Source organism: Megascapheus bottae, chromosome 18 (genome assembly GCF_031878675.1).
Source record: "Megascapheus bottae isolate mThoBot1 chromosome 18, mThoBot2.hap1, whole genome shotgun sequence".
Lineage (NCBI taxonomy): Eukaryota > Metazoa > Chordata > Mammalia > Rodentia > Geomyidae > Megascapheus > Megascapheus bottae.
This window is the reverse complement of record NC_143526.1, coordinates 26,580,956-26,593,738: the sequence shown is the minus strand read 5'-3', so window position 1 is coordinate 26,593,738 and position 12,783 is coordinate 26,580,956. Positions and strand designations below refer to the sequence as shown.

The window sequence follows — 12,783 nt, the reverse complement described above, 5'->3', positions numbered from 1 at the left end:
CATTTTATAGATATACCAAGTTGTCAGCACACGTGTCATTTCATAATTCTTATTTCAGAGCGCAAATGAAGTACTTCTCAGGAACAGAGCTCCACCTCATGCCGCCTTCTGATCCCTTCAGGGCCCGCCGCTGGAACAGGGTCAGAGCAGATGCGCACGGATTGTGCAGGAGGGAAACTCTCCAGGCCACCTGTTTGGAAGGTAGTCACTCCTGGGCGACGGCGATCACCCCGGCTGACACCTCCTGAGAACCGCGAAAACCAGAGCCTCGGAGTGCCACGGTCGCTAAACCAGATTCCTAACCCCACCCAGTCTCGGGACGGAAGGCAGCCCCCCGGACCAGCATCATGAACCGCAGAAGGGAGATGCGCAAGCCCCCGCCCACGCAGCACGCACGCCGGCCCCGCCCACCGCGCACCCCCGGGCCCCGCCCTCAGCTTTGACCGCACCGGCCACCGTCCGCACAGCCCCGCCCCGCACGGCCAGGAGAAGCGGTGCCGGCCGTGCGGTGTGTGTGTGTGGTGTGTGTGTGTGTGTGGAGTGTGTGTGTGTGTGTGGAGTGTGTGTGTGTGTGTGTGTATGTGTTCGCGGGGCCCCGTCTCAGCCCCGGGAAGATGGTGGCGGCGGCGGCGGAGACTGAGGCGAGGTTGAGGAGAAAGACGGCGGCGACGGACAGGAAGGGCGGGCGGCCCCGAGACGGGAACGTGACTGGGGCTGAGAGGCCGGGACTGGGGGCCGGGCTGCGTCTCCCGCGGCGGCTATCGCCGTCGCTGCCGCGGCTGCTGCTGCTCTCGCCGCTGTTGCTGCTGCTGTCCTGGGAGGCCGAGGCCGCGGCGGCGGCGGCGGTGGTTTCGGGCTCAGCTGTGGCCGAGGCCAAGGAATGTGACCGGCCCTGTGTCAACGGCGGCCGCTGCAACCCTGGCACTGGGCAGTGTGTCTGCCCCACCGGTTGGGTGGGCGAGCAATGCCAACACTGCGGGGGCCGCTTCAGGTGAGTCGGGATGGAGATGGAGGGTCGGGCCCGGCTGGAGGCTGGGGCCGAGGGGGTGCTGGGGGCGGCTTCAGGCCAGAGGCAGATGCTGCACAGAAAGTGGGGAGGGCAGTGCTACCCTAGTGCGTTTGATGGTCCTTTGCTTCCAGGGAGATCTTTGTCTCTGGCTTGGGGTCTTTCTGTAGTGGAAGGTGATAAGGTGCAAGGTGTGAGTGGGAGGCACCCTACGTATTTGAAAGCTTAGGGTTAGATGGGAAGAATGTTTAGGGTCCCAGAGAGTATCCAAGCCAGTCTCAGAAAGCAGGCCTGTTTTGGATAAACGAGAAATCCAGGAAAAGATGAGTGAGGAGGCTAGTTCTTACTTAAGCACTAGGTTTTGACATCCTCCTTTTCCCCTCGAACCTGATGAGTCCCCCAACTGAAGGAGATGTGGTGTGCTCTGAAGGAACAGGGCCCTGGACGGGATAGAAAGGAATGGGTAAGATTGTAAGGCTTTAGAGGTAGTAAGTATCAACGGTTGTTGGCAAGAGGAAAGTAAGGAACTAGCTTTTGAAACTCACTGTGGCATCAATTGGAACAGATCTGTCGGGATGGAAGGAGATTCCTGTCTGCCTTGGATTCTAGACAATAGGGAGTTCCATCTTGGTTTGGTTTGGGGTAGTACTTCTTGGAGAGATCACTTATTAGTTAATTAGCAGTTATCTGATATTTGCTTCAGTTGTGCAAGGATTTGTGGATAATACATGCAAATAGATAAGCCAGACTTTGGCCTCGTCCACAGGAGTTTAGTATAGCAAGAGGGAGATAGGTATACAAAGCCCATAGGCTTAAGAACTACGGAGTCATTCATGCCTTTGCCAGCTATTTATGGAATACTTTCCACATTTGATTTAGGGTGGGAAAAAGTGGTGCACAAGACAGATTGGGGTCTTTATTCTCATAGCTGTTATGTTTCTTTGATGGGGGGGGAGGGTGACAGGCAGTTAAACAGGTAATGAAGTGAAATGACAAAGTAGGTGCTGCTGGTTCACCCCTGTAATCCTAACTATCCAGGAGGCAGAGATCTGAAGATTGAGTTCAAAGCCAGCCTGGACAGACAAATTCATAAGACTTGACTGTAAACACACACACACACACACACACACACAAAGTGGAGGTGTGGCTCAAGTGTTAGAGTGCCAGCTTTGAGTCAAAAAGCTAAGAGACAGTGCCAAGGCCTTGTGTTTAAGCCCTAGTACTGCCCTCCCCCCAAAAAAGAGACAGATTCTTTCAGATAATGGTATTATCAAAAAAATAAAAACAAGTTGATCTGATAGAGAATTATAATTATTGGTGCCTCTCTAGAGTCACTTGCTCTATTTGAAGAGCCATTTGAGCTGAGACCTAAATGAAGTCCTGGAGAACTTACGGAAATTGAGAGGTAAAGAGATTATGACTAGCTAAGGAATATGCAAGGAAGACTAATAGAAGCAGGTTAACATTGAATTTGAGCATTTGAGGCCAAGTAGGGTTTGCAAATATGAAGCTGGAAATAAAGATCTGAGATGGAAGGAAAGTTCCAAAGTTGTGGAAAAAAGAAAGTGAAGTCTTACTAATGTTTATGTAGAAGAGAGTTAGGGTGAGGTGGGGAGAGAATTAAGAATGGCAAAATGATAGACTCAGGTAGATAGAGCAGTGAACAGATGAGCAGAACTTCAGTTTATGGATGAGAACCCAAGGATTTTAGAATCAGCATATAGGGCCCAGGAGTGTGGCCTAATGGTAGAGTGCTTGCTTAGCATGCAGGAAGCCCTGGGTTCTATTCCTGGGTACCACATACACAGAAAAAGTTGTAGGTGGTGCTGTGGCTCAAGTGGTAGAGTGCTAGCTAGTCTTGAGAAAGCTCAAGAACAGTGCCTAGGCCCTGAGTTCAAGCTCAAGTTTGGAGAAAAAAAAAAGATAGAATCAGCATATAGTCCTTTAAATTCTGTAATCTGTACATGTTTGTATTTTCTTTCTATTTTATGTGTGTGCGTGTGTGTGTGTATATATATATATATATATATATGCATTTGCATGCACACATGCATGCGGGTAACAAAGTTTGAACATAGGTCTTAATCTCTCTGTCTGGGGCTTCAAATCACAGCTGCGCTAGTCATGCTTAGCTGGCACCTACTCCTCCATATATGGCTCTTTGCCATATTAATTGAAAATAATAGTCTTTTGGATTTGTCTACCCCAGCTGTCTTTGAACTTTGATTCTCAGATCTCAGCTTCCTATGTAGATATGTTTCTAGGCATGAGTCATTGGCATTCTATTTTCATTTAGCTTTTTGATGGTGGCTTCTGGCTCTACCACTTGAGTCATCTCTTTTGGTTCAGGTTTTTTGATGTTTAATTGGAGAGAATCTTGTGGACTTTTCTGCCTGGGTTGGCATTGAACATCAATCCTCTGATCTCAGCTTCCTGAGTATCTGGGATTATAAGTAGGAGCCACTAGCACCTCACCAAGAGAGAGCTTTTGTTTGTTTGTTGGTTGGTCTAACATCATGAGGTTTAATGATAAGCAAGACAGATAACAGTTCTTTTGTGGAGATTACTTCCTAATTTGAGAGTGAAAATACTGAACAGTTTGTATTCAGTTTCCTGAAGGTTGTAAAGGTGAAAAATAGATGGGGATAGGAAGAGGACTTGGCTTAGTTGGAATGAGGATGAGGTTTGTTTTTGGGTGAATATCTTGAGTTAAGATGGTGCTACTGCCTGAGGGTTCAGGTGCAGAAGGTTCATCATGTACAGAGCCTGGAGAATGAGTGGAATCATGACCGGCTGGAGATAAATCCAGGTAGCTGGAGCAGAGAGAGCAAAAACAAAGCAAGACAAGAGGTAGACAGAATCCTGGCCAAGTAGAGATCTGTCAGTTGGATTGAGAATATTGACCTTTTGCCCCAGAGCAGTGCAATCACAGAGTTGACTCTTGTTTTCATGATATTGTAAGCTTTTAGTTTGCAGCAGGAATGGTTTTCAAGATGAAGCTAGGGCATTTTGAATTTGAGGTGCTTCCAAAATCGGTTGAATGGATGAGAGTTCTTCAAATTCTGAGAATATAAGACCTTTGTTGGGCAGTGGAAAGGGGCCTGTGTAGCAAGATCAATCTGTACTTTTCAGGGTGGATGGAGTCACTTACAGGAGAGATCTCAGCCAGGTGGTATTTGTTGGCATAGGTCAAGGACAGTGGCAATGGAAGCCTGAGCTAGACAGTGGGAATGGAGACGGGTAGTGCTGCAGAATTAAAATCTATCTGCTTTTGAAACTGTTTTGCTCTTGGGAAGAGAGAGGGCAATGTTGAAGGAAAGAAAGCTAGATCCTATATTGGTTCATTAAATAATAGCATTTATAGATTTAGAGACACAGGAGGATTTGGTCCGAGACAAGTTTTATTTTATTTTTTTTGCCAGTCCTAGGGCTTGAACTCAGGGCCTGGGCACTATCCTTGGACATTTTTTGCTCAAGGTTAGCACTCTGCCACTTGAGTTGCAGTGCCACTTATTTTTTCTGTGTATGTGGTTCTGGGGAATCAAACCCAGGGCTTCATGCATGCTAGGCAGCACTTGACCATGCTCCCAGCCGGAGAAGTTTTAATTTTTGCAGACATTGAATTGGAGGTGCTGTCAGGGTGTATACTTGGTACATGTAAAGTGTTGGAGTCTGGCTGGCTATGTGGGGGATTGCCAGGGGGAGATCAGGTGTGAATGTCCACTTTGACAGTCCAGAGAAGAACCACTGTGTGTATATATATAAATATACATACATATGAGAAACAGGCACACCAAAACATGGTTGTTTTAAATGGTGTCACCTGTAAGTGACACAATTTCCCCCTTGGGTGGATACTCCCTTTGGGCTGGTACTAGCTGATGTCAGTGCTTTTTCCTAGGCAAACAATTATGACTGATCCTGATGATACCACCATATTAAATGGCTTCTGGAATTTACATAAAAAAACAAGAAAGTTGTATTGCTGGTCTTTTACAAATGATTTCATTTGAAAGATTTTTTTTTAGGTGAAGAATTAAACATTGATTTTGATTATAGTGATAAGCATCTTTATTTAACTTACAAGCCTCTTTATTAAAAGGAATTAATGCCATTATAGTTTAGAACAGGTTTTTTTTTTGTTGTTGTTTGTTTGTTTTTCATTGGTCATGGGGCTTGAACTCTGTGGCCTGAGCGCTGTCCCTGAACTCTTCAGCTGAAGGCTACTGCTCTACCACTTTGAGCCACAGTGCCACTTCTGGTTTTTTGGTAGTTAGTTGGAGATGAGTCTCATGGACTTTCATGGACTTTTGTGTTTGGGCTGGTTTTGGACAGTGATCTTCGCATCTCAGACTCCTGAGTAGCTAGCATTATAGGCGTGAGCCACCAGCACCTGGCTCTTTATATTTTGTATTTATTTTTTTGTCGGTCCTGGGGGTTGAACTCTGGCTGAGTGCTGTACCTGAGCTTCAGCTCAAGGCTGGTCTTGGGGCTTGAACTCAGGGCATCCATCTACTCTGTCCCTGAGCTTTTTTCTTGTTGTTCAAAGCTAGTGTTCTTCACTCGAGTCACAGCTCCATTTCTGGATTTTTGATGATTAATCTGAGGTAAGAGTCTCATTGTCTTTGCTGCCCAGGCCGGCTTTGAACCATGATCCTCAGATCTTAGCCTCCTGAATAGCTAGGATAACAGGTGAGAGAATTCCACACCTCAATGCTAGGCAAGTGTGCCCAATCTCCTGCCTACCTTTCTGATTTTGAATGACATCAAGTAAAAATCTTTTCATTAATTGAATAAAAATTTAGATGACAAAGAATTAGATTACACTAAAACTATAACTTTATAACTTTTATTGTATGAAGTGACTTGGTTAAGCATTTTCATACATATTGTACCTTTTCTCCCCTCCCCGTTTTGATATTGATCCTTGGGCTTGAATACAGGGGTCTGGGTGTTGTCCCTGAGATTTTTTTGCTGAAGTGCAGCTCTCTACCACCTTCTGCTTTTTGGAGATAAGATCCTCACAGATTTTTCAGCCTGGAGCTGGTTTAGAAGTGTAATCTTCAGATTTCAGTCTTCTGAGTAGCTAGGATTACAGAGGAGACTCACCAGTACCCAGCCACATGTTACCATTTTACCCTCGGGAAACTGAGGGTGTTGTATAAACTTTGAATTGTCAGATGTTGCAGTTAACTATCTAATTTGTTTTCTAAAGGATTGATGTGACCGAAATGGTTAATTACAGAGGATAAGGGTAATAGTGTCAATTTAATAAAATTATTATATTGATGATTTCTAAAGTAGTACCCCTTTTTATCAGTTTTTATGTGAATCTTCTTAATTCAGTCACCTTTTTTCCCCTACTGTTCATATAACCATTGAAATTTTTCTTTGAAGAGTGAATATGCCTGCATCAAGTTAGAAAGTAAAGATATTAAATTAAGTACATTTGTGATATTAATATGCATTTAATTCTTTTAAGTTCCTACTGTACAAAACTCTTGGGAGGATAGAAGAGAAAAACCTAGTGAATTGGGGCCATATAATTCCCGTGCTGTTAAGATGTGTCTTCTATAGCACTTACTAGGAATTTGTTTTGTGCTAGCAAATCCAGTAACATAGTAGTGGTTGTTATAGCAGCTGCGCCCATCATTTCTCAAGCATTTCTCCATCTACACACCCTTCCATGTTGTACTAGGTACCTTTTAGAAACTGACCCTTCTTAGTCCCTAGAGTGAAGTGAAGTCAATCTTATTTCATAGATGGGTAGATGGGTTCACTGAAGCTTGGAGCCCCTGCCCCCCCAACCTCCCGACCACATATACCCTTGGTATTAGGGATGGAACTCAGGGCCTATTCTCGCTAGGTAAGTTTATTACCACTAAACCATTCCCCTGTGGCCCCACTGCCTCATCCCCAAGTGAAGCTTGGAGACTCATTGAATAACTTGCCCAAGATCACACTACTTATGTGATTTTTTTTTTTTTTTTTGCCAGTCCTGGGCTTGAGCTCAGGGCCTGAGCAATGTCCTTGGACTTTCTCAAGGCTAGAGCTCTACCACTTGAGCCTCAGCACCACTTCCGGCTTTTTTCTATGTATGTGGTACCAAGGAATCGAACCTGGGTCTTCGTGCATGCTAGGCAAGCACTTTAACCATTAGGCCAAACTCCCGGCCCTACTTATGTGATTTTTGAGTTTAACTTGGGACTTGTCTCATTCCCAAACATTGTCTCCCCCCTCCCTCTTTTTTTTTGACAGTCCGGGGCCTTGAACTCAGGGCCTGAGCACTATACTTGGGCTTTCTCAAAGCTAGTGCTCTACCACTTGAGCCACAGTACCACTTCTAGCTTTTTCTATGAATGGGGTACCAAGGAATTGAACTTGCGTCTTTGTGCCTAGCAGGCACTAGGCCAAATTCCTGGACATGCTGCTCTTTTTTAAAAATCATACCATTTGGCCTCTTTTTTCCTGAGTCTAGTTACTCTTTCTGAACACTTTTTGAAGGATTGACCCAATTCCAGCAAATATGAAAAACAAAGGAAAACATTTTTTAGAATAGGAAATTTAATGTTAAAAAATGTATGTGTGTGTGGGAGTAGGGGGATGTTGTGGGGCTTGAATTCAGAGCCTGAGTTCTGTCCCTGAGCTCTTTTTTTTTTTTTTTTTTTTGGAGTGTCCTGGGGCTTGAACCTGGCCTGGATGCTGTCCCTGAGCTCTTCAGCTCAAGGCTACCACCCTACACCTGGGCCTGGGCGTTGTCCCTGAGCTCTTCAGCCCAAGGCTACCACTCTACCCTTGAGCCAAATTCTACTTCCCATTTTCTAGAGTTAAAGATAAGAGTCTCAGGTTCTTTTTTGCCTGGGCTGGCTTTGAACCTTGATGCTCAGTTCTCAGCGCTGAGCAGCTAAGATTATAGGAGTGTCCCTGAGCTCTTTTTGCTCAAGGCTAGGGCTCTCCACTTTGAGCCATGGCTCTATTTCCAGTTTTCTGGTGGTTAATTGGAGATAAGAGTCTCATGGACTTTCTTGCCCAAGTTGACTTTGGACTGCTATCCTCAGATCTCAGCCTCCAGAGTAGCTATAATTACAGGCATGAGTCATCAGAACCTGGCATAAAAACATCTGCTTGATTCTATTTGGCTGTTGGGTCTGAGGAACTTTTTTTTTTTTTAATTTTTATTTTTTTTATTGTAATTAGTAAAAGGGTTACATGATATTTGCCAGATAGAAGGTACATTAATTCAATTAATTCACATACATTGATACCCTTTCACATGTCTTGGTACCCATTTTGAGGAACTTCTTAAAATCGCTTTCTATGTAATATTACCCTGAAGCTCTTAATTTATGCTCATAAGCCCAATTTAGACTCGTCTATTTCCTCCAATAGACTGTAAGTTCCATGAAGGAGGGACTTTTATCTGTTTTATTCAGTGTTCTTCCAGAATTTAAAATATTACCTGGGCAAAGTGTTCAGTAAATATTTGTTGAGTGGAAGAATCAAATTCCACAGTGTGTTTCTTATGATGCTTTAAAACATCTCTTTCTGTATGACTGTTGTATGTCTTTTTTTTGTTTGTGTTGGTACTGGGGCTTGAATTCAGGATCTCACACTTGTTCCACCTTTTTCTCTCACTTCTGGAACTCTACCACTTGAACTATGCCTCCAGTTCCAGCTCTTTGATGGTCTGGTGAGCTAGCTTTGAACCTCAGTGCTCAGATCTCAGCCTCCTGAGTAGCTAGGATTATAGGCATAAGCCACTAGTGTCTGACTTATATGTCTTCTGTCCTCGTATTTCTCCTGAATTTCTCTGTCTTATGATGTTTGCTAGACATCTTTATTGGAATATTTTGCTGTTACTGAATATTGAGTCATTACCAACACTAAACTTATCTTCATTGAAAAAATCTTTTCCTTTATACTTGATTGCAATTGCAAATCCAAAGGTCACAATTTAAAAATTTTAAAGTGTGACTTGGCTCCTTTTTACTAGTTCAATTTCTCTAAAACCTTCTTTCTCTCTTTTTTTCACTATTATATTTTTATTTTTATTATAAAGGTGATGCACAAAGGGGTTATAGTTATGTAACTCAGGTAAAGACCACATTTCCTTTTGGAGAAGGTTACCCTTTCCTTTACCCTCCCAGTTTTTCCTTCCATCCTCACCCTCACTGTTCATAAACAGTGTCTAGCATCTAAAATCTCCCCCGCCCTTTTTTTTTTTTTTTGCCAGTCTTGGGTTTATACTCAGGGTCTAGGCATGTTCTTGGACACATTTTGTTCAAGGCTAGCACTCGGCCACTTGAGCCACTGTGCCACTTCTGGCTTTTTCTGTGTATATGCTTCCAGGGAATGGAACGCAGGGCTTCATGCATGCTAGCAAGCACATTACCACTATGCCACGTTTCTAGATGTGGCTTTTCTCTGTCTCTCTGTCTCTATCTCTCTATCCCCCATCCCCCTCTCCCTCTCTTTTTCCCTTTCTTCCTTTTTTCATTTTCTTCCTTTCTGGCTAGTCCTGGGCATTCTGGCCTGGGCACTGTCCTTGGATACTTTTTGCTCTGCCACTTGAGCTACAGCACCACTTCTGGCTTTTTCTGTGTATGTGGTACTGAGGAATTAAACCTAGGGTTTCATGCATGCTAGGCAACCACTCTAACACTAATCCACACTCCCAGCCCATGCACGTGGCTTTTCATCCTCAGCTGAGCTTGCCCTTTGGTGCAATCTAACTAACTTAAATATACCTGTAGAGTCCATTCTACTGTCATATGAATCTCCTAAAATACATGTCCTTTTTTGCCAATATTGGGGCATTTTCCTCTCAAATCTGGCATTCTCACACTTGAGCCAAATCTCCTCTTCCATTTTCTTGGTGGTTAATTGGACTTAAGAGTCTCATGGACTTTCCTGCCAGGGCTGGCTTTGAGTCAAGTTCCTCAGATCTCAGCCTCCTGAGTGGCTAGGATTACAAGCATGAGTAACCAGCACCTGACTCAATACTTCTCTTACTATTTCTAAAATATCTCTAAGGAAGGCACCTAATCCCTTACATCCCTTTTCCCATTACCAGATCCTCTACTTTATAGTTTTTCTGCCACCTCATTAAATTTACCACTCGCTTTACTTGCCACCCCGCTTTCTTTTTTATTTATTGAAATTCTACATTCCAAGGCCCTTCTTCAATTGTCTATAATAGCCATTTCTCCCAGTCATACCAGTTACCATTTTTTGAGATTGATTGTCAACCTGTTCAGTTTATAGATATCTTCTGATATCTATGTGGCACTGTTTGAACTCAGGGCCTGTGCTTGGTAGGCAGGCACTCTACTGTTTTTGAACTACACCTCTTCCCTTCCCCAGCCCTTTTTAGTTTAAGGTAATTTTTGGATAAGATCTTATATTTTTGTTCAAGACCAGCCTCATTCTACAATCCTCTATCCTCTGCCTCCTGTGTAGCTGGCATATAGGTGTGAACCACCACTTCTGGATTGTCAGGATGAGATCTTGCTCACTTTGGGCCATTTTGAGCTGGCCTCAAATTGCAATCCTGTCTTGATCTCTTCTTCCTGAATAGTTGTAACTACAGGTGTGAGCCACCATACTTGGCCCTCAAATGATTAGGTGTTAGGTATTATGTGTCTTGACTTGAGGATGTAAGAGTGGGAGAGAATCAAACTTTGCTTTTTCATTAGAAATCTTGTAAGTCTCAAAGGAAGACAGTATGGACACAGGCAACTAGATATTCATGATTGAGAAAAAGCAAGTTTGCAGTGCTGGACTAGTATGTGACAGGAAGACTAGGTCTGGGGGCTCTGATGAAAGTCTTCATAAAGGAGAGGACTTTAGGGCAGATTAAGTGGTTGAGTGTGAATAGACACTCTGATCTAGAAGGCATTTTGGGAGGAATGAAAAGTTTATGTAAATGCCGAGAGCCATTGATCATCATACTCATTGTATTAGTTTTCTAGGGTGTTAAGACAATGTCTACCATGCTGGTGACTTTATATAGAAATTTTTTATCATGTCTCTGGAGGCTACATGTCTAAAATCAAGATAATTGTAGTCTTGCTCTCTATAAAGACTCCAGGGGAAAAACATTTCCATGTTCTTCCTTAGCTTTTTCCTCAGCATTTGTTGGCTAGTAGATATAGTCATTCTTTGTTCTGCCTCTATAACATGGTAATTCCTTCCATCCTTTCCTCGTATTTGTGTGTACAAAAATGATGTTATCCTAACCCAATTGTATCTGCATAGATCCAGTTGCTAAATTAGGTTTCATACCTTTTTGTATACTCCAAAACTTTTTTTTTTTGTGGGTCATGGGGCTTGAACTAGGCCTGGGTGCTGTCTCTGAGCATTTTCTAGAGGTTAATTGGAGATGAGAGTCTCAGGTCCTTTTGTTCCTGGGCTGGCTTTGAACCTTGATCCTTAGATCTCAGCCTCCTGAGTAGCTAGGATTATAGGCATGAGCCACTGTGCCCGGCTTACCTCCAAAACTTTCAGTGGATATAATTGGAGCATACCTTGTGAATATTGTTCTGCAGTGGAAGGAGATGAATCTGGAAGATGTTAATGACCTTCTCACTTCCTGACAATGTCCAGCTTCAGGGTGTGGCCTTGACCAAGGACATACCCATTAGGACATTCCAATTTCTGCTGCAGATATTATTTTGAGATAGGCATGTGACTTAAGCTGACTGTTGAGAGTGGATCTCTGGAATTTTCTGGAGTTTTTTTTTCCTTTATGGGCATTTATGAAGCATATGCTTTGTCTTGTCTATATAGTAAAGCTGTAGGGACCAGGAACTATTAGTTATCATTGTTGTTCTGAGAAGAATTTGCCTGAGGTCAGAGCAACTTCCAGAAGAGGGAGGGTAAACAGAGTTATGAACTGTGGAATTAACTTTCTCATTCTCTGGGTAAAGCCTGGTCTGAAGTTGCACCCACTTTAACATGTGGTGTATGTTGTTTTATGTACTTCAACTCTGTAAGGAAAGACATGATTTGTAGACAGTTTAAAAAGTGATACTTAATTTTGATTTTTAATGCACATTAAAATATCAAGTTTCACTCTCTTATACTATTGAAGAATAGACATTCTTTAGTCATCATGTTTGGTGTTCATGCACTTGTGCTTTAAATATTTTCTACAACATTTATGTTTTGCTTCTAAAGATAAAATTGTAGCAGTCTCCAGCTATTTGTAAGCATTTCTCTACAATTAGTACATTTCCTGGGTGAACAGGGTTTTGTTTTGTTTTGTTTTTTGTTTTTTTTTTTTCCTTCTATGAATAAAACACCAAATTGGCTCCAATTGTCACTTGGTTCTTCTTTAAAAGTTTTGTTTATTGTTATTATAAAAGTGAGATACAATGGGTCAGGAGTTTGGACTAGTGGTAGGGTGGTTGTCTAGCATGCACAAAGACCTGGGTTCAATTCCTTGGTACCACATACCTAGAAAAAAAAACCGCACAAGAACAGTGCTTAGGCCGGGAGTTTGGCCTAGTGGTAGAGTGCTTGCCTAGCATGCACAAAGACCTGGGTTCGATTCCTTGGTACCACATACTTAGAAAAATGCCAGAAGTGGTGCTGAGGCTCAAGTGGTAGAGTTCTAGCCTTGAGAAAAAAAATCCAAGGACAGTGCTCAGGCCCTGACCTCAAGCCCAAGACTGGAAAAAAAAAAAAAAGAACAGTGCTTAGTCTCTGAGTTTAAGCCCCACGACTGGCCAAAAAAAATTATACCAAGTGGGAACTAAATTTTATAGCTCTGTGTG

At 43.1% G+C, this 12,783-nt stretch overlaps 1 protein-coding gene across 1 annotated transcript in view; it reads left to right on the top strand.

The window, feature by feature from the left end:
* Positions 1–455: 455 nt before the first annotated feature.
* Positions 456–12,783, top strand: part of Atrn (attractin) — a 102,549-nt gene continuing 90,221 nt past the window's right edge. The window contains exon 1 of the mRNA XM_090352058.1: positions 456–991. Coding sequence (XP_090208184.1) covers positions 615–991 — 377 coding nt within the window. The 5' untranslated portion in view covers positions 456–614. The remainder of the gene's footprint in view (positions 992–12,783) is intronic.